Raw genomic sequence first — 23387 nt, forward strand, 5'->3', positions numbered from 1 at the left:
ATCGAGGCGACACCACCCGTCACCGTCGACGTCGACGCGTAAGTCAGCGACGTCGAGACGAAGATCAGCGTCGAGACGGAGGTCGTCGATGCCGAGGAGATCATTGTTGTCGAGGAGACGATCGACGTCGAGGCACCGACCGTCGACGTCGAAGAGACGGCCATCGACGCCGAGCAGACGATCGTCTGTGTCGAGATGACGTTCGTTGACGTCAAGGAGACGCTCGTCGACGTCGAAAGGACGCTCAGCGTCGAGGAGGAAGCCTAGACGTTCTAGGACTAGGACGGAGTCCTCGGCTTCAGCGAGCACGCGGTTGCGGCTGCGCCGTCGCTCGTCCACGAGGGGTAGGGCCTCTAGATCGCCCCCCTCTGGTCAGAAGAAGAAAAGGACAGTGGGACAGTCTCCGGGCTCGGAGTACTCTCAAGTCTACTCACCCTTCAAACCGAGGTCGCCTACACCTCCTCCTTTACCCGTGGATCCTCCTCCGCGTACCCCGACTCCTCCTCCACAACCTCATACGCCTCCACCACCTCCGGTTCCTCCTCATTGCCCTCCTCCACCGGCTCCGCCTAGGTCTGTCTCGCTACCTCATTTGCCGACTCCTCCTACGGGGCCTCCACAACCTAGGCTCCCGGCTCAGCCTCCACAGCTCCCTCCTTTCCGGCCCGCAGACCGTCCAAGGCAGCGGAGATCGAGGTCTCGCTCAAGACAGAGAGATGGGTCCTGGAGTCGACATCGCTCGTCTACGAGGTCCAGACAGCTCCATAGGAGGGACAGATCTAGATCCCGCCACACGGATTCGTCCAGTGCCAGGGACTACACGCTGACCCTGTCGGACTCCCCTCAGACGAGGGTGTCCCAGATAGACAACATGGTCTCCTTCCAGGAGGTGTTGCTGCGAGGAGCGGCTAAACTGGGCATCACGCTCACTACGCCCACACCCTTAACTTCCGTCATTTTCGAGACCCTGCACAAAAGGCAGTTGTCTTGCCCCTTGTTGCCGTTGGTGCCAGGGCTGGTGGAACCCGCCATGGAGCTCTTCCTCACCCATGCGGTTACTAAATCAGTGCCTTCCAGGCTACAAAACAAGTATTGGGCCCCATGGCACGGATCCTGCGTTTCTTCGCTTGGACCCTGCGCCGGATTCGGTGATTGTGACGGCGGCGAGGAAGCAACACGCCACCACCCCGTCATCGACAGTGCCTCTTTACAAGGAGAGCCGCTGGATGGATTCGGCAGGCAGAAAGGTCTGCGGGACGGCATCCACGTCTATGAAGGCCGCGAGTGCCTCTGCCTTGTTGGGACGTTATGATCGGTCCCTCTGGGAGTCCCTAACACGGTTTGTGGAATGCCTTCCCCGGGAGGATAGGGAAGATTTTCAAGAAATCCTTAATGAAGGACTGATGGTCTCCAACCAGGTGATCAGTTCGGCTGCAGATTCCTCTCTCCTGGCAACGCACGCATACTGCCATGGGGTCAACCTGAGGCGCCACGCCTGGCTGCGTCTGACGTCCTTGAAGCCCGAGCCGCAGCAGAGGGTGGCCAATCTACCTTTCTCTGGTGAGACCCTGTTTGGAAAACATGCAGACGAGGAGATGGCCCGCATGAAGGCTGAAGGAACAGAAGACCTTCTGCTCGTTCCAGAGACGGTACGGGGCGCAAGGTAGAGGGCAAGGTCGCCAGGCTGGGCAACAACAACAGCATCAACAGCAGCAGTTCCAGCGGCGCCCGTTCCAAAAGCGCCAGAGAGGCCGTGGTGGTCAGCAGGCTTCATCCGCGACCAAAGGCCCGGCTGGGTCTAGGCCCTGAGCTGTTACTTCCCCTTCATCCGTTACCCGCTCTGGTGGGGGGGAAGCATTCAACGTTACCTGTCAGAGTGGAGAAACATTACTCAGGACAACTGGGTGCTGAATATTGTTTGCAATGGATACAGTCTTCGCTTCACCAGCCCGCCTCCAGCAATTCCACCGGTTGGCTCGCAGTTCCAACTGCGCGAGCTCCAGGCGGAGGCCGATACCCTGTTAAGAAAAAGGGCGATAGAAGACGTCCCTCTGTCTCAAAGGGGAAAGGGTCTTTACTCACGCTTCTTCCTAGTACAGAAGAAGGACAAGAACGAGTTCAGGCCCATTCTGGATTTGCGACAAGCAAACAAGTGGATTCGCAGGGAAAAGTTTTGTATGCTGTTTTTGCACCAGATCTATCCTCAGCTGCAGAGGGGAGACTGGCTGTGCGCAATAGATCTGCGAGATGCGTACTTCCATGTGCCCATTGCATGGAAACATCAAAAGTTCCTGCACTTTCTAGTCGGCACCAATCACTATCAGTACACCGTACTACCGTTTGGACTGAAGTATGCGCCCAGGACTTTTTCAAAATGCATGGCTGTGGTAGCAGCGCACCTGAGAAAGAACAAGGTGTTTGTCTACCCGTACCTGGACGATTGGTTGATCAAAGCCTCACCTTCCAGGAAGCGCAGTTGCACTTCAACAGGACGGCCGTCCTGCTGAATCGTCTGGGGTTGCACATAAATCTGTCCAAGTCCGTCCCGATTCCTGTGCAGTGCCTGCGTACTTGGGAGCCTCCATCAATACGTTGTCGGCAATAGTGTCTCCTTCAGAGGAGAGACGCTTATCCATCCTTCGGAAGGCTCAGGCTCTCATAGCTGCTCCATCTACAACAGTGAGGATGGTGTCTTCTCTACTGGGATCGATGGCCTCTTGTATCTTCATCACTCCACACGCGCGCCTACACATGAGGCCGCTACAGGAATGTTTGGAGGACCAGTGGGACCAGAGGAAAGGGTGTTGGGACGACCGGATTCAGTTGTCTCTTCACGCCCAACAGTCCCTGAGAGGGTGGTGCTCGGCAGAGGATCTACTCAGAGGGGTTCCTTTCCACAAGGATATCCCGACTCGGACTATCATGACGGATGCGTCTCTCCTGGGCTGGGGTGCGCATTCAGACCATCTACAGATCCAAGGACAGTGGTCTCCGGCGAAGTCCACGTATCACATCAATTTCTTGGAACTCAGAGCAGTTCACTTTGCACTGAAGACCTTTCTTCCGTCCTTCAAGACCAGCTCCTGGCTTGTACAGATGGACACAATACAACCACGATGTATTACCTCAACAAGCAGGGGGGCTCGAGATCGCGCACACTGGCACAGGAGGCACAGGCGATCTGGCACTGGCTGCTAGCCAGAGGACTGTCGATAACGGCGACTCATCTGCCCGGTCTACAGAATGTTCAGGCGGACACCCTCAGCAGGTTACTTTAAGAAAACCATGAGTGGGTCATAAACAACGAGGTGCTCGACAACCTCTTCGCCATATGGGGCACGCTAGACGTGGATCTGTTCGCCACCGCCGAAAACAGAAAAATGCAGCGACTTCGCCTCGAGGTATTACCAACCGGGGACTCTGGGGAACGCGTTATGGATCAACTGGTCGAACAGCTTTCTGTACGCTTTTCCACCCATTCCCCTGATTCTGGCGGTGCTCATCAAGCTGGCCCAGTCCCGGGCGCGGATGATCCTCATTGCTCCGGAATGGCCCAGGCAGTGGTGGTTCACGGACCTGCTTCATCGCTCGATCTTGCCCCATCGGCGGCTGCTGTGTCAGCCAGACCTTCTCACGAAGTTCGGGGGGCAGATGGTGCACCCCAACCTCTCGTCATTGAGTTTGGAGACATGGCTCCTGAGATAGTGCAATATGGCCACTTAAATCTTCCTGAGGATTGCATTGACATATTGAAGGAGGCTAAGAGGCCGTCTATAGAACCTCTTATGCTTACAAATGGAAGAGATTCTGCATCTGGTGCATGTCTAAGAAATATGATCCTACGACCTGCAAGGAGGATGTCATCCTTCCATACCTTCTGCATCTGGCTCAGTCTGGCCTTAATTTCCATTCCATTAAGGTTCATCTGGCTGCATTGACTGCTTACAGAAAATGCCCTTCGCAGATGTCCTTCTTCCAGATCCCTGTGATTAATGATTTTTTGGAAGGATTGAAGAAGGTGTTCCCTCCTGTTCGGCTTCCTTCGCCTGCATGGGAACTGAATGTGGTGCTGTCAATGCTGATGAAGGAACCTTTCAAGCCTATTCACAAGGCTTCGCTGCAGCACCTGTCTTGGAAGGCAGAGCTCCTCGTGGCCATTCCATCGGCCCGCAGGGTGAGTGAGATTCAGGCATTATGTTGCCAAGAACCTTATACTGTGTTTCATGCTGCTAAGGTTGTTATGCGTACTCACCCTAAGTTCCTTCCCAAGGTGATTTCTGATTTTCATGTTAATCAGACAATAACTTTACCAACTTTTTTCCAGAATCCTTCCACTCCAGCGGAAAGGTCTCTTCAGTCCCTGGATGTTAGAAGGGTGTTGAAATTCTATCTGGATAAAACCAAAGACATTTGCAGGTCCGACCAATTGTTTGTCAACTATTGGTCGGTTAGGACTGGTCTGACTACTTCGAAGCAATCTATCTCTAGGTGGATTGCATTGTGTATCCAGATTTGTTATCAGAAACGAATAAGACCTTAGGGGGTAAGTCTAATGCTCATTCCACCAGGGGCAAAGCGGCCACAACTGCTTTGCTTCGTAAGGTTTCCATTGCAGAGATCTGCAAGGCTGCCACTTGGAAGTCGGTCCATACCTTTGCTAAGCATTACTGTCTGGACTCGAATGCCAGTGCAGATGCTCAGGTCGGACAGGCTTCGCTGCAAAATCTGTTCGCATAATAGTGGGGTTGTCTTTTTTCTCCACCGCCGGGTTGTTTTTGGATGGGCTTGCTATTCTATTCACTAGATTATGACTATACACAGAGATCCCCTACTACAGAAGGAGTCGTTTCTTACCTGTAACTCCAGTTCTGTAATAGGGGTATCTCTGTTATAGTCTTAAGCGCCCGCCCTCCTCCCCTGTGGAGAAAGAGATGAAATGATGAATGCTACAGGTCTACCTGATACACCTCCAAAAAGAACTGAAAGTGGAGGGAGTTGCTGTGCATTCTGGGATACCAGGAGAGTTCTGGAAAGTTTCCTTAAAGGCACGGTATCCCTTTTTAAGTCACATAATGGCAGCCTATGGGGGCTTGTCTGTCCTGTCCTTCCTCTCTATCATTCCAAGGATTTGGTGAAGGGGGGGAAGTGTTCTCCATGGTAAAACCTGGCAGACGAGTCTAAGTGTGATATTTGTGGAATATCCTTGCATTTGTAGTTGAAGTACTAGACAGTGTAGCCTTCCATGTATAGGCTGCATTATTTGTCTTTAATGATCTCTTAAGTGTCTATGCAGTACTGCAAAGAAGACAGCTTAAGAGGTTATTTTTGATTGCTCCGGGGTCCCCGCACATGAGCGGGACTATTCACTAGATTATGCCTATAACAGAGATACCCCTACTACAGAACAGGAGTTACAGGTAAGAAACTACTCCTTTCCTATGTAATTGTAATCTGTATGTTGGATGACAGTTGGCATGGTATGTGGCCTGTTCTGTTACTGGATCCCCCTGTGACTGTCATTCCCGCATTGGTTTGGCCTTGGGAAGGCTGTTAGTCCCTAATTTCAATCCTTGTTGTTTATAGCATGCTGTATAATGTATAGCCACATGCTTTTGAGAAAGTTTGAATGAATAAAGGGGCCCCACGCTGGAGTACACATTAGCTGGTCAGAGAGTGAAGAGACTGGGTAAGCCCTCACCAGTGCAGCAGAAAGAGCTCCAACATGACATACATTGACTCACAATCCTATAATGATGCCCTTATCCCTCTATTCAGTTAGTTTTCTGGCTTGGGATGTGTCTCTTATCTTCTCTTCATAGATTTGGAGGCATCAGCCCACATATAGTTCAAGTTTGACAAAGAAACCAGAGTCCTTACATTCTAATTTCCAGTCTACAGTAAAGTATTACATTCAACATTGATTAGGAGGACTCCATAACATTGCCACTTTATAGATTATATCCTTCAAGGATAGGTCCTCAGCATCTAGTCATCGCAGACTTAAACCCAATACAACCCTTCCATTTCAGAACTTGGGTTGTCTGAGATTGGGAGGGCCGGACGACAACTTCTGCTGGATCTTCAGCATTGGGTGCTCTAGCAAACAGCATTGTCCTCCTGAGGAACGATCCATGTACTCCGGTCTCAGACTTGCTGACCTGTACCTGTCCTCTATGGCTTCACTTCAAACGGTTGCTTTAACTAAAAAGCATGCAACAGTATCTTGCCCCAAACAGCAGTTCAGGCTGAAGTCTTACAAAGTTACCCTAGAGATAAGTGTCCTGGTTTTTAAAGAGGCCATCGGAGTTTTCCCATTTTTCTAAGCAATATGTTGTTTATGGTGTAAGTGTTTCTACCTTGGACTCCAGTGCCGTCCTATTGGGGTTGTTGGTGCTGTAAAAATACCTCAGCAAGTTAAACATCTGCTGAGGAGATCCAGTCTGTAGACTTTGATTTGATTGTCTGCAGTCACTCTATATCTCATTCTTTTGCAGTCTGTAAAGTAACTAACGTTTAACTTGAATGGTAATTGTAAATAGAACTGGGGGATGTAGAGATGTTTTAATAAAAGTTTATAAAAGTAACTAAATAGTGATAGTTTATCTGAACAGAGTCTCTTTTAAAGACAAACAGTTGTTTTATTGCTTGAGAAGTCGGCTTCATGGAGGCATGAAACAGAGTTAAAATGGTACTATTGCGAACCAAGCTAGATGTGCGATAAATTTATTGATCTTTAGTAAATATAACTTCTGAATTGTATAGCCAAATATGGATCATTGGAAAACTGTCTGATCTTGGCATTCGTCCAAAATGCACACATTGATCTGTTCAAAGCAGGGGTTCATTTTGGCCCTCAGCTTGATATGCCCATATTTGAAAAAATGTCTGCAACATCTGAGAACAGTCGGCTGCTTTCCAAAAGAATGAGATATACTCCTATCAGTAATGAAACTTGCGCAGATGATTGGATTTAGTTGTTAGCTGTGTCACTTAGTTAAGGTTGCTCCAGATAAAGCCACACAGTTATAAACAAGACATTCGTGTTCAGTTAACTTTGCTACAATGCCTATGATGATATTTTCCAAGGAAGTCTCTAATTTTACCTGGGTTATAAACACAGCAAAGATATATTATTAACAATATTGAAGCTTCATCTTTAACAACAGATTGAATTGTAAGCAACACATTGAAAATCGAAAGTATTATTTGCAACTGGAGTCTTGTGACTTGATTGTATCTTTATATGTGGGGGCAGAGTTTTTGGTGAACAGAGGCAGCCTTAGCATAGGAGTCTGTTGTCTTATAAAATGATTAATCAATTGTATGTTGTAGGTTGAGGTTGTTTACAGCTATTTCTGACCTAAAGCTCTTTCCCCCACAATGCAAATTACACATAGATTTAGGCTTGTATGTTCCCTCAGCATTAGTGGACCCAAGATCAATGTTTTACATAGTACCATGCTTCAACGCACCACTGGATGTGTTGCCAAATATGTAATCGATTTTAAATACCTCAAAGAAGTCTGTGTTGCATATGTATTTTTCAATGGTATGAAACGACTTCAACTTTATTCATGTGAAGATTTATAGCCAATGGCTCTTAAGCATATGACTGTGCCATTTGCTTGTGGTCCTAGACTGAAGCTGATGTGGGATCAGAACTTACTATTGATTTATTATAGATGTATGAACAGCCTTACTTTAGTTTAAACCTGGAAATATCTGTTAAATTGGTATTTTACTATTCTGTCTTCTTTATCTCCCTCTACTTCAATTCGAAGAATCCTAGTTGAGTATAGCAAATCTTGTAGAAAGCATGATATTATTGATAGTATTAATTAGAATTTTCAGGGAAACCAACTCTCGAACAGTGTTAGCTGAATACCTTGCTAGCAAACTATATTGTAGAACCACCATGGAGACGGGAAACAGCATTTAAAATGCTGCTATTACCACTCAGGTAGGTAACAACGTGGTCGTTACAACGACGGCGTTGTTACCACGCATGGCTTTACACCGCAAGTCGTTTCTACGACTTGCGCTAGGTGGCGTGCAACACCAGGGAATGAATTGGATTTTAAATCCAACACCATCCCTGCTGTTGCACTAACTGGAGTAGGAATAGTAATTTAGACTATTCTTAATTCCAGCGCGCCACCTAGCGCAAGTTATAGAAACAACTTGCGATGTAAAGCCACGCGGGGTAACAATGTGGTCGTTAACAACACGGTCATTGTAGCGACCACGTTGTCACCTACTGCGTGGTAATAGCACGCGTTGTAACGTGCTATATTCCATGAAGACAGATGATTAATCACACCTCGTCCTCCTAAAATCTGTCTCCTGTACACAGTCTTGGCAGGTAGAGAACCTCTCTGGCAAAAGGGAGTGAGGACATAGAGAGACAATATGAGCTCTGGAGATTTTCTGTACTAAATCTTGTTATATTTTCTGAAATAAAGTTAAAACAAATGAATATTACTTCTCTCTGTTGAAATAAAACAAATCATAATAATCATTTACAGAGCTGGTGATTTTGTTCTCAGACTTTGCAGTGTGATGACCCCTTGTAGTTAGTTCTGTGGCTGCATTTTGAGTCCTGTATCCTGTAAAGAAAGACTTGGACACATGTTTTTAAAGTCAAAATGATTTTTTGAGAACATTGATATTGAACAATGAATGTTTAATGAATGCTGTTGATTAATAATATTGTGCCTACTAATTTTAATAGTGATGCTATATTCCAGACTGACATGTTGATTTTATTAATGTGATGACGATGAGTAGCCAAAATATCGAAATTAAAATATCGATATACAACAATATCGATGTTTTAATTTCAATGGCACAGAATATACATGTGCAATAATATCGATGGACAGAATATTGGCTTTAAGGTAAGTAATATTGAAGTTAGTAATATCGATATCAAATATATAGATGTTACTAATATCGAAATTTTGTTTAGTGTTATGTATTCTAATATGTATTTTATATGTTTGTTAAACATGTTTTTAATGTTTGTTTAGAAATTATTAATTTTGTTTACATTTTGCGTTTTAGTATCAGAGCGGGTTGTGGGTTTATAGGGGAATAGGGTGGGAAGTAATTTAATTATAATTAAAAAATGTTTTTTTTAAATATTATTGATTAATAATTAATTGTTAATTAATAATTATTTGGTCATTAATTATTATTTTTTGTAATTTTATTTTTATTGAAGTTGTATTCAGATTTATGCAGCATAAATCATAAAGTAAAAATATCGCAACAAAGTATAATTACATTAGTTTTCAATTTAACGTAATATCAAACCAATTTACTCAAAATAACACCCCCAAATTTGATCGAATTTTCTAATACAACCAACTCTTTGAGCGTACAACAGTTCGCTTTTCCTAACCCTTTTCATTTTTTCCAACCATTCCTGCAACGTCGGGACATAGGTTGAAAGCCAATTCTGCAATAATAAAGATCTAGCAACGGCCATTATAATATAAATCAATTTTGCCAAGTGACTTGAAAATGTACATTCAGGATCATAACCAAATAATAACATTGTTGAATTGCATGGAACTGATAACATACAGTAAGTTTTTAAAAAAACAATAATTTCTTCCCAAAACTGCTTAATTTTAGGACAAAACGCCATAATATGTGACCAATTAGCTTGTTCACAATTACAATGTCTAAAACAAATAGCAGACGCATTGTTATACATTTTAGCAATTATTACTGGTGTACGATATAATAGCCATTTGCTAAAATACAACATCCGGCGCCAATTGGCACCACGCAGTACACAGAAATTAAACTGATTAATAGTTTTCCATATTTCCGATGACAATATTAAATTTTCCTGAGTATACCATTTACGGATAGCTTTAGAAGTCAGCTCTACCTCCTGACTTTGTATCAGACACTGTTTCCATGCTCCAGGTTTCTTTTCCAAGTTATTAACAAAAAGATCTAATACAAGAGTAGAAGTATAATTCGAAATGGTGCCGGGATCTAATTGCGCCAACATAGGATAAATTAAATTAGTGTAGGAACCAATTAGCAAAAAATTGCCGAAAATTTGACCTGACATCTCATTGACAGAGAGCCAAGTCCCGCTAAACAAAAAATCAGCTAATGTTTTAAACCCTGCCCCGCCCCAATTTTCTATAACAATGGGATCGATTTTAATCCTTAAGAAGGAAAACACGCCAATTAAAGGAGTTAGTAAATGAAAGGGAGGAAGTGAATATCTCTTGCGCATTGCATCACGTCGTTTAAAAAACCAGTTTAGGATCTTATACCGCACAAATTAATTATTATGAATTAATTTAATTAATTAGAGTTCATGTATTAATATTTTTTATTTTTGTTATTGTTAATCAATAATTAATTGGTAATTAATTATTAAGTGATTAAATGATAATTACATTTTTTATGTGATTTATTTGTGTTTAGTATTATTGATTAATAATTGTTAATTAATAATTAATTGGTAATTAATTATTATTAATTAGTTAATTACATTTGGAGTTAATGTATTAATATTTTTTATTTTTTGTTAATCAATAAATAATTGGTAAATAATTATTATTAAGTGATTAAATGATTACATTTTTGATGTGATTTATTTGTGTAGTGGGTTGTGTGTTTATAGGGGAATAGGGTGTGAAATAATTAAATTAAATTAATGAAAGAGATTGTATTTATTTATTTATTGGTATTTATTATGAATTAATTGTTAATTATTAATTGGTAATTAGTATTTTTTAAATTATTTTATAATATTAATTATAAATAATGTATTAATACATATTGTTCTTATTGTAAATTGCTTGCGAATTAATTAATTGGTCATTAATTATTAATTGGTCATTAATATTTGTTAATTAGTTAATTTATAATTAAATCAATTTAATATTAATAATTGTTATTGATTAATTGATATTTAGATTAATTTTGTTTGTATGTGTAGTGTGTTGTGTGTTAAAGGGGGAGTAGCGTGGGAAGTAATATTTTGTTATTTAAGTAAATATGATTTATAAATATTTGGTATTTAGTAATATATTTTTGTAAATAAAGTGTTACATTTTTTTTAAAATATGTAATTGATAAGTATATTAATATAATGCCTACGCTATCCTGCACTTTCCCTACTGTTGCACCCTCTGGAGTGGGAATAGTAATTTTTACCCCTACGCTATCCAACGCTTTCCCTACGGTTGCACCCTCTGGAGTGGGAATAGTAATTTTAACCCCCACGCTATCCAACGCTTTCCCTCCTGTTACACTCCCTGGAGTGGGAATAGTAATTTTTACCCCTACGCTATCCAGCGCTTTCCCTACTGTTGCACCCTCTGGAGTGGGAACAGTAATTTTTACCCCCACGCTATGCAACGCTTTCCCTACTGTTGCACCCTCTGGAGTGGGAATAGTAATTATTACCCCTACGCTATCCAACGCTTTCCCTTCTGTTGCACCCTCTGGAGTGGGAATAGTAATTTTAACCCCTACGCTATCCAACGCTTTTCCTACTAATGCAATATGTGGAGTAAGTATATATATTAATTTATATGTAGAGTTTTAAATTTATTTTAAATGTATATGTATTAGTTATTTTTTAAATATGTTTTGATGTTTATATCTAATTTTTTTAATTATATGTATTTTATAATTGTTTTTACATTAATATTAATACATTTAAAAAACAATATTTTTTACTTCGATATTTTTGTACTGATATTTTTTTCTCTATATTTTTGTACTTATCTTTATGTAGATAGAACTTAGATATTTTTGATGTCGATTTTTGTGTCGATATTTTTGTATGTCTATATTCTGACTTTCGGTATTATGTCATACATTTGTGATGACACTATTACAAAGCCAGTAGGCCTGCCCTGTGTGTATGCGTGTGTGCATACGAGGGTATTGTGATTATGACCCCCTGACAAAGCCATTAAGCCTACCATATGAATATTGACACTGTGTATATTGTGGTGTTGTGTCTACCATTTAAAGGGTGGTATGGGGAATATAGGGTTCAGAACACCCTAGTGTGATATGACGGTGTTGACAAAGGTTCTTCCATCATATTTGCAAAGTAACACGCAATATTTAGTAAAGTGTGTGTGTATTAAAAGTACCTTTCCTCCCTAAAGGAGAAAACACTGACTGGACAGTTATATATTGCATTTTGTTGCGTGCCATTGAATTGGGATTAATAACTCACACCAGTTCTCCTGAGTAGGACTTGAGCTGCTCTGCTTAGCTACCCTTAGATAGTTACCCTTAGAGAGTCAGGTGCTGCAATGACATACCTAGTTCCCTGTAAAGTGACTTATTACTTGGGAAAAACTCACAACCTTCACAACTAATAACCCGATTGCCTACATACACTATTAGTTACTAACAAAATGCTGCTGTGCAATGTAAAACTGGTTTGTAAAAAAGATTATTAATAACTCCCCTGAGCTGCTGCATACACTTAAGAGGAAATGGGAGGCGGATGGGTCTTAAATTGATGAAGAGGAGTGGAATGGAGCGCTGGCATCCCCTAAGGAGGTGGCCATTTCGGCCAGACTCCGTCTGATCCAACTGAAAATACTTCACCGCGTGTACATCTCAGGCATGAGGGTGCAACTCATGGGCCGTGGCTCTGATGGGCTCTGCTGGAGAGGATGCGGGGAGGCGGAGATGTTCCTTTGTATACTGTGGGAATGCCCTCTCATACAGGTTTACTGACAGCAAATACACCATTGCATGCGCGCGGTATGGGGGGTGGAATTGTGGTTGGAGGCTAAACGGTGCTCGTTGAATATATGGGAACCCACCGATCTATCTGTACGGGGTAGGACGTGGGCAACTCTTGGATTTAGGATTGCAAAGCGTAATGTAGCTAGACTCTGGGGGGCGAGTTTACCCCCATCAATTGGTCCATGGAAACAAGACATGGACTGGTGCATGCTTCATGAGAAGACATGGGGCTGCCCACAGAAGTGGATTGGTATCTGGTCCAGCTGGAATGAATACAGGGGATATATATGCGAGCCACCAGAGACGGCCAGAGTTGACGAACCACACGAAATACTGCATACCTAATTTACTTTTGCCAACTGTCAAGCTTGTATTGGTGATTTCCTATGCTATGTTTGGATCTTGTCTGGTACAAAAATGCGTTTAAAAAAAACAACTTAAAAATGTGTTGTACACCACTGTCCTTTGCTATGCAATTAATAAAAACTTCAATAAAAAAAAATTAAAAAATACACAAGTTCAGCATGTCTGCTGTACAGAAAACTCTTTTGTTTGATTTAATATGCCAATCATTAGCTCCATATAGAATACAAATCTAGCCACATATAGTATACACTTGACTGCAGACTTGCCTCTTAGTTCATTAATTGCATTGTCATCAGAGCTTGGGCAGGAATCTTTCTCACATCATGTTTAAAAACTATCAGTTTTAATAAATAAATAACTAAAGAAAAAGGTAGCAGCCCACTGTCATTTGCAATCAGCAGATTTTATATTCAAATGCCACAGAATTTGTCACGGACATGTGGTTTTAAAACTATATAGTGTACAATGTTTGTATAGAAAATTTCTGTAAATATTTGTCATTTGCACATTACCAAATAAAGTGGTCTGATTTGTTTTGCTCCAATTTAAATCTTTGTTCGCATCACACTTCTGAATAACAAAAAAAGATCTTTCATAATTCATGATATACTTTCACCACTCATTTACAAGCTGGTTAAATGTTGTGTTAGAGGGAAAAAAACAGAAACTTTACTGCCTTTTGGTTCACAATTATTGTCAGATAGCTCACTTGACAAAAAACATTAACAGTAATAAGAGAAAATAGAGTAAACACCATTTTCCAGGAACTGTTCAGCAAGAATTGGTAAAAATACGAACTGACATTTGACCTCTGTCCTTGAGCAATTGGCAAATGTGTCAAGTTAAAAACAAGATTAAAAGTTGTCTTAATTGCTCATTCACTTTCTGAATGAACAGAACACCTGTTTCTTCCAGCTTAAGTTTACTCGACAGCAGGGACGAGTAAGTGCTAAAAATAGCTTGATGTGATAAAATCTCACTCGCAATTGCGAGTGAATTTTTCAAGGCCTTTACTGGTATCGCTGCTATTTGTGCTTGCTTTTCAAGCACTATTTTTTCTTTCTGCATCTGTTTTCAAACTCTTGTTGCCTGAGTTCTTCTCCCAGGTGCCTCCTTGCACCCTCCATGTTGGTTTCTCGCCCCTTCCTTCATACCTCCCCCATATTGCATAGGCTTTCCCTTGCCTCCTGGCCTCACAAATGTTGCTTAGGCTTACAAAACCATCCCTATCTGCCTGCCCCCCGTGTTGCTTTGCCTCCCTTCCCCCATTGCTTCTGTTCCCATTCACCCATCACCTATCTGCTCGCTTTAAAAGGAGAAATGCTTTGTGTTGTATTTTATTTGTAGTTACTTATCCAGCTTAAATCGATAACTAAAAAGAAAAAACCCCACCTAAGTCAATTTGTAGGTTGAGTGGTGTGTGAGCCTACAAAATGGCGCACGATGCTTGTGTCAATGGCTTTTTTTAAACTTTAGCCACACTGCCCAGCATCATGGATGCTGTGCAGCGTGGCTAAAAACCATTGGCAAAGCCAGTAGGTTGCATAGGCAAGACCTATTGGCTTGGCCAATGCTTTTTACAGTCTGCGCCCTGCCTCAGAGACAATAGTAATCAGGTCAACAGTGCAAATCCTGCTGATGTCTTGTTTAGCAGTTTGTTTATGAATCATTGCTTTCATGATTTTTTCAATTGAAAAAGACAAAGATATTTCAAGGCTTTTAGAGAACATTTAAATGGCAAGTCAGAGATTGCTGCAGGACAAGTGTGAGAGTTTAACGGGAAGACTTCACTTATTCCCTTTTGTATCCTGAAAAACTTTCTAAGGGAGTCATGTTGGTGGTTTGTGGATTTCAATGATCTTTTCTCAACGTTTTCTAAACCTTTTGAAATCAGTGCTTATCTGTGTTCATTCGGCTGCCTAACCCCCAAAATAGACAAAACAATATTGTAGGAAGTTGTTTTTTTAAAAAATTATTTTTATTAAACATGAAAACAAGCTTCAGATAATCATCATATACGTGTTTACAGTACAGGATAAACATTTGTTACAGGTATCCCAAAACACGGCACATATCTATATCAATTACTAGCTGTTAACATCCGTACACTCGAGGGGTACTTAAACATCCCATCCTCCTGGCAGTTTCTGGAACACTCCTTATAGGAAGTTGGCTTTTTATGTAATGTACCAAAATAAGGTACACTATGTAGAAAGTCCAGACGACCCTTATTGGCTTTCAGGCCTTAAATTAATAATTCTAAATGCTCTATTTTGTGGTAGTGTGGGCAAAAGTTTAGGCTTATCATGGGGGTAGTGTTGAGCATTGTTTAACACACAGAGTCAATAAATGAGACACACACTCAAGATGAAATTTGAGACCAATTAAAAAAAAACAGATATTTTTATATGTATTTAACACCAAGAACTTTGTGATTGGGTAATTACGTTTGGAGTTATCACTTTTTTACAGGCAGGAAAAATATTACACAAATCTGAATTGGTTACTGCTAATTGAATTGAAGGTCGCTTATATGGATCATAACTGCACAGCAGGAAACTCAGCAAGCCAGTGCAATGGCAAGCTCTCTGGCTGTTACTTTATTCTGCCTGAACAGTGCGTTATCCCTTTTTGGTGGTACCTTATTTTATACACCTTACCGAATTTGCTGTTCTCATGGCATTGATTTAAGGTGCTTCATTAGTTCACTTCCTTCTTACTCCCAACCTGCAAAGACGTCAGCTATTGATTGGTATTACATGATAGACTCCATATAAATGTAACATTTTAGGAATGTCTAAAACCTGCTTGTGATTTGTTCAAGTGCAACTGTAACCTATTCTACAATAAATCATGATGAATTAAAGTGTGGTTTTTGAGTTATTGTCAGCTGTGTGATGTGAATGCATTGCTTTTGAATCTTATATTGTTACACATGAATTTTTAATACCAGGGCCTGCACCACCGAGACCATCATTCAGTGATGATGATGATGAGAGTGAAGCCTATTCCATGGAAAACCAAGATTCGGAGGGAGGCAAAGTCACTGGCCGTTTCACAGGTGAGTACATTGCCATTACATGTTGGATTGAAATAAAAACAGTGGGACACATTTTCAAACTGGATTTTATAGTATCTAAATTAGTTCTCCAACAGCACTACTTGCAACACATTTCAGTTCCCAAACTTGCAAGTAGAGATCCTCACCTCCTCTAATCCTATCTTTTGTGCATGGAGATCCAGTGGCAAAGTTCTTGCACGTGTAAGTATACTGTTGTGTAGTAAATATGGGTGGCACAGGGAGAGTGGAGAGAAAATGGGTATTAATTAATCAAAAGGGGGTGAGGTTAAGGAAACTTAAAGGTTCTTTTGGGAGAAACGTGATAATACAAAATATACATCCACAAACAAGTAAGACCATTGCAATTCCTAAAATACCCTTCTCAAGTTACTACATGCATAATGGTGTCAAAACAGGCGTAAATGTACTCCAGCTCACCCTTGCAGTAAGTCGAGCACTACACATTGCCATACACTGGCACTGCAACACCTTCCTATTGAAATTTGTAAAGGCGGATTTTAACTAAAGCTTCATAAAAATAAATATATAATTAAATCATATAGGTGGTTATAGTTGGGATCATGTTTCCATAGGAAAAGCGTATTTTTTACTTTTGCCTCATTTGACGAATCTTCACAAAACTTTGCCAAAAACGTGTGCCAGTGATTCTAGATGTGAATTGAAAGTTTTAAGATTATTCGTCAAGTGGAGGCTGAAAAAGAGAATAGGGTTAAAAAAAGTGTGTTTCACATGCTAATTCCCATAAAGATTTTAGAAATTACTACAGCCCGAACCGCTGGATGGAATTACACCAAATGTGGAAGAAAGGTAGCTCTCGGATCAGAAAGCAAACTTTTTGTTATTTGGTTTTAAACCGTTCATTAGTTTTGAGATACTAAAGGAAATCCAAATGTGTATATCTAGGGTCGCAAAGCTTTCGCAAATAATGACAATCATGTGCAGACATCTGATTAGTTGCCAACACTGTAGCCAAGAAGCGTGGCAGACATTTCAGCAAAAAAAGCAAAAATATTCAGAAAAGGGGGCAAGTAGGAATATCCTGATGCTTCTTGCTCTGATGCTGGGGTCCCCAAGAACCATGCAAGAGCAAAAAGCATTTAAAATAAAAAAACGATTTGCTGCAAAATAGCAATCATTTACAGCAAAAAAAGAAAAAGAAAAATGAGTGCAGTCGCCTCCTAGGGCCACCACATCCTTGGGGCATCATTTAAGCATGGCGGGAGGGCCATGCGGAGCCCCGGCCATTGGGGTCATTGAACCCCAATGACCAGCACTTCCCAGGGTGCTTTGAAAAAATAGCAGAGTGGGGGGCATGCGGACCACCAACCCAGGGCCAATTGTATATTTAAAACTGGGAGTGGGGGCCACACTTCCCCCCTTCTAGGACATATACATGCCCGGGGACCACCACCTCCTGGGGCCGGCCTGTGCCTACAAAAGAAGGGGGCTCCCCTCCTGGAGCCATTAATGGCCTTGGGGGGGCGCTACTCCCCCTGTGGCTGGCTCCTGCTATCTCCTGAGTTGCCCACCCTTGGGAGATAGCAGTTTGCTTTCGCGTGACAAGATCTGTTACAGCTCCTGCCAAGCAAGAGCAAACACTAACTCCACTTCTAGCAAGCGGGTGCTGTCAAATTGCTCCCGCTTGCTGGGAGCGGAGTGTTCATCGGTTTCCTGATGAAAAGATTGCTCCCACACACAGGGAGCTGTATATTTGGCTTCTCCCTATGTGTGGTAGCAATGCAGGCTCTCGCTGAAGGCTGCGAGCCAGTAGGAACCGCGGGGGCATTGAGGCTTCCTCCGTGGTCCCCAGCGCTAGAGACGAGGTGCCCTGGGAGGGCTCCAGGGCACCCAGATTGAAGAGGCCAGGAGATGGGCAGAAATCAGCCCAGGTAGTGGGGGCCACGCAGCCTCCATTCCCGTCTAAAAATACCTGGGCTTCACCTTTCCTGGTGAGAGCAGAGTCTATGGTTCTCACTTTAAATTACTTGCAAAGTAATTGCAAATGTGCAAATCACCTAAATCTCTGTCGGTTTGGCCCCGCACTGTCCACCTTACTAGTATGCATTAGTCTTCCCGGTTTTTGCCAGGATGATACACAGTTTAACAAGCAGCCCCTCAGCACATGTCCCGTCAATATTGGTGAGGTATCCTTGATGCCGAGGAATATGAAGAGGAATATGAAGACATCTCCACCCAACAAAGAAGCATTTACTTCATATAGTTAGAAAGAGAGACCCTTTTGTCGTCTTGGTATCTTCTCTATATCAGGATTCATGTTTTCACCTATTTCTGAATAAAGATGCATCAGAAACTATCACATTGCCAAAACACACATAAGGTCACTGGTGACATATCCGTGTGCTCCATTATGCAGCTGTAGTGTAAAATATGTGCTGGACATTTACCCAAGGAGGCAGCGCTTAGTAATTAACCAATAGAAAGTTCTCCACTCAGGAAGATATTTTCTGCAGAACTGGGGACTCTTGTTGGATAAAGGGGCAGGTGCGGTTCCTCTGTCGCCTAGTCACTCCCATATCTACTGACACACCAACACAGATATTTAGACACCCACTCACACACCCACTGGCACACCCACTCACTGACCCGCTCACGGACTCTCACAGACCCATCCACAGACCCACTCACAGACCTGCTCAGGCACCTTCACACACGCTATGGACCCACTCAGACACTCATGCACCCACTCACAGATGCACTCAGACACTCACACCTACTCATTAACCCACTCGTACACTCACTAAAAGAACCAGCCAGACACTCCCAGCCACTTTCAGACTCATTCAGACACTCATGCACCCTCTCACAGACCCACTCAGACACACAAACCCACTCGCAGACCCACTCAGATACTCATGGAAACCACTTACAGAAGTGCTCATACTCTGTAACACCCACTTTCAGACTTACTCAAGAGACCTGCACACCGACTCCGAGATTTGCACACCTATTCACCTACCCATGTAGAGACTTATGCACCCACTCGCACACCCCTTCAGAGACTCAAGCACCCATTCGCAGACTCATTCAAAGACTCTGGCACCCACTCACAGATCCTCTCAGGCACTCATGCACCCACTCAGTGACTCACTCACTCAGTGATACAAACAGCCACTCACAAAACCACACACTCACCCATACAGCTACTCCTGCAATCAATCACCCATTCAGTTACTCACATACCCACACACACCCATACATCTACTCTTATTCTTCTATACAGCCACTTGCACACCCACTCACTCACAAAACAGCTGCTCAACATGGCCACTCACCCATACAAGCACTCACACACAAACTCACATATCTATTGCCACGTTCATGCAAACAAAAAGCTCACTCACCCATACAGCCATTCACACAGACGCTTACTCTCCCATACAGCCACTCGCACACCAATTCACTTAACCAAATACCCACTTAAATATGCACTCACTCATCCATACAGCCACTTACACCCCCAGTCACTCACTCACACAGCCATTCAGACACCCATACAGCCACTCACACACCCACCCACCCACCCACACACTCATACAACCACTCAGACATAAGCTCACACACGGATACACACAGTCACACAGCCACTCACATAATATATGTTAGGTACACCTAGTTTGCTAATTTAACCTTTGTTGTACCTTAGAGTATATGTTTAACTATCATAAACTCTTGGAAAACACACCATTGGATGATGTTGTTATGTTATGTTATGTTAGATTCCACTTATAGCGTGCACGGCTACTCGGAAGTGTCCAAGGCGTGGATGCCACAAGGTGAAAAGAGGGAGAAGAAGGATGCTGTGATGAATAATTACTTAAACAGCAGAGTTTCAGCTGCTTTTTAAACAGCCTAAGGCTCTCCGTGTTCCGAAGTCCAAAAGGCAAGGCATTCCAGGCCATGGTCGCTTTAACCGACAGGGAACTGCCGCCCAATCTAGTCGGGCGATACCTAGGAACAACAGCAAGGCACTGGCCAGTGGATCGCAACTGTCGAGACGGTACGTAGAATGAAAAACGTCTCCTGAGATAGTGAGGCCCTGTCTTATAGAGGGCGCCATGAACAAGTGTGAGAGCCTTAAACAAAACCCACTGCTCAACCGGGAGCCAATGCAGGTCACAAAGGCTCTGGCTAGCGCTAGATATACCAGGCAAACCCAACAACCCTCTCGCCTTCACGTTCTGCACCATCTGCAGCTTTTTTAGCTGGTAAGCCGGGAGGCCATTGTACAAGGCATTGCCGTAATCTAGCCTTGACAAAATAAGAGCCCGAGTCACCATTTCCTTGGCCATCTGAGGCAGAAGAGGCAAGAACTAAACGTTTCAAAGTGCCAAAGCACACACCTGCCAGCTTATTAATCTGGAAGGAAAATTTCAAATCCTCACCAAACCAGACACCCAGGTTTTTCGTCGGACACCCGAGGAGCTGGGCATAGGATAACCCACAGGCCATATGTCCTCCCTAAAGTGCGGCGGGAAGGAGCCATACGTGAGTACCTCCGACTTCTCCTCATTGCATTTCAATTGGGCATTTGCTAGCCACTTAAAACACTTCGGCAAGGCAGTTTTTAGCTATTGATGGAGAGGAGTCAACTTTGTTCCAAGTGAAGAGGAGCTTGGTATCATCGGCGTACGCTATGATTTTAGCACCCAGCTCCTCTGCCAGGTAAACTAATGGTGTCATATGAATATTGAACAAAAGAGGGCTCAGAGTAGACGCCTGAGGGACTCCCGTATTTAGATTTCTAGGCCTAGAAGAAAACATGGGCAGCCATACTTGCTGGGATCTATTAGCTAAAAAAGATTCAATCCACTTCCATACCTGCCCCGTGATGCCGATGTGGGACAACCGTGCCATAAGTTGTTGAATCGGCACCGTGCCGAACGCGGCAGAGAGATCTAAAAGCACAAGCACTGCTCTGCCGCCGGCATCCAGGCACTCTCTGATGGCCTCCGCCATCTCAAACAATGCCGTCTCGGTGCTACAGGTGGCTCTAAAGCACGACTGGGCGGGGTGGACGTCGCCAGATGTCTCAACGAACTCTGAGAGTTGCTTAAAGGCAACCTTTTCACACACCTTCGCCACAGCCGGGAGGAGTGAGATTGGGCGGTGGCTAGTCGGGGTGGTAGGATTGGGTGAAGACTTTTTCAAAAAGGGGGAGGAGTTTAGCCTGTTTCCACTCCAGTGGTATTGTAGCTGTCAGGAGGGACATATTAACAATTTTATTAACTTCTGAGTTGACTACGTCGGCAACTGCCGCCAGTAGCCTTGCGCGGCAGGGGTCAGTTGGAGAACCTGATTTTAATGATTTAAGAATAGTCAGGGTATCGGACAACGGGGCGCGGAGGAACGTCGCCAAAGACGGGTGTACTACTTCCGGTGCGTCAGCTATATGATGGAGAACGATCTCCTGAGACTGATTAAGAGGCCCAAAACTATTCCGAATATCTTTAATTGTATCAATAAAAAAATCCAAAAGCTGCTCACACCACAGCTTAGATCCCGGCAGAGTCCTCTGTTCAGCACGGGGATCCAGGAAACTTTGGACAATGGAAAATATTTCTTTCGAATTATTTTTCGATGAAGCAATACGTTTTGCGAAAAAGTGACCCTTGGCCACCTTCACCATAGAATATTAGATATTCTGGGATTTCCTAAGAGCTATCTTAGCAAGAGGGCAATAGTCTAATCTCCATTGCCGCTCAAGCTTCTTGCATGCCGATTTTTGTTCCTTAAGCCCCTTAGAAAATCAGGGTTGGGAAGGGGACATTCGCATTCTTTTTTGGCCTGGTGGAACCAAAACGCTCTCCACCGCGTCGGTCAGCCAATTATTTAAGCTACCCACTGCTTCCAAAAGATTTCCTGCAATATCAGGCTGTGTGTCCGCCAAGGCCCTACCAAACGCCACTGGCTCAATGCGTGGGCAGGGTCTGGCCTCTGTCTTACTCATAGGAGAGGTAAAGGGTTTAATGGACCAAGAAACTTGAATTAAAAAATGGTCCAACCAGGTGACCGGAAGGGAACCCTCAACAGGTAGCGGAAAATTCGAGCAGATTCCATCAATGATATGGCCTCCTCTATTGGTAGGCATGCTAATTTAATGTGTCAATATGGCAAGCTCCAGAGACTCATTGAGGTTATGTGTATCAGCAGATTCCCTACAATCCAAATGGATGTTGAAGTCGCCGAACAATAGATAATTGGTATAATCTGGTGCTCGACGCACAATTATTTCATCCAGCACTTTAAGAAAAGAGTTAGGGGGTCCAGGGGGCGATATAAAAGTGTGGTGCCCAAAAGAAAATGAGGGAAATGGTAAGTGAGAGATCCATCACTTCACCCTTTGTGTAAAGGTCCAGTGTTCCCTAAAAACTTCTGCAACCCCTCCCCCCTAAAAACTACTGCAACTCCTCCCCCTCTACCAGTTTTACGGTCCACCCTGGCAATTTTAAAACCAGTTGGAATAGCCAAGGCAATGACCGGGCCGGAGCAATCATTCAGCCACGTCTCTGTTATAAATAAGAGGTCAAGCTGGTTATCGACAAGAAGCTAAAAAATGTCTGACACATGTTTAGCCATAGAACGTGCATTAATCAGGGCGGTTTTGATGCTTTGCTCACCCACAGGAATAGTAGACAGACAATTGGGGGTAGGCTCCCTCAAATGAAGGAATTTAAAATTACAGATAGGACAAATGCTATCTGTATTTTCGAGCACCTCCCAAACATGAGTGCACCTACTTAGGAACTCCCCAAATAATCCCAATTGCTTCCTACTCCAAACCTACGTTCAGAATGGCCATCAGAGGAAAACCAAGCAGCATGGCTGGCGCTGGACGATTCCCGGCCCTGAACGGGCGCAGACTGGCTTGCGTTCGCGCAATGTGCATGCTTTATACAGCCTTCCCCCAGCTGCTAGAGTGTGCCCTTCCCCGAATGGCGGCCAAGCAGGAAGTGTCCCTCCCCACTTCCGGTGTCTGCGTGAATAGAGGTGCAAGTAAGCGGTCGTTTTAGTGATGTCATCATGTAATGTCATGAATTGTGTAATATGTGAGGTCATGAGCAGTGCATTGCAGGGGCATATGCTATAGTTTGCTCAGGTAACTATAACGGCTGAATTTCACAAGTTTTATACGAGTAAAAACTGAGCCTAACTATAACATCACCTT

At 43.2% G+C, this 23387-nt stretch overlaps 1 protein-coding gene across 1 annotated transcript in view; it reads left to right on the top strand.

Moving 5' to 3' along the window:
• LOC147712331 (uncharacterized) overlaps positions 1–23387 on the top strand; it is a 240567-nt gene that overhangs the window by 35939 nt on the left and 181241 nt on the right. The window contains exon 4 of the mRNA XM_086923032.1: positions 16073–16180. Within this exon, the coding sequence (XP_086779158.1) occupies positions 16073–16180 (108 nt within the window). The remainder of the gene's footprint in view (positions 1–16072; positions 16181–23387) is intronic.

Source organism: Lissotriton vulgaris, chromosome 5 (genome assembly GCF_964263255.1).
Source record: "Lissotriton vulgaris chromosome 5, aLisVul1.2, whole genome shotgun sequence".
Taxonomy (NCBI): Eukaryota; Metazoa; Chordata; class Amphibia; order Caudata; family Salamandridae; genus Lissotriton; species Lissotriton vulgaris.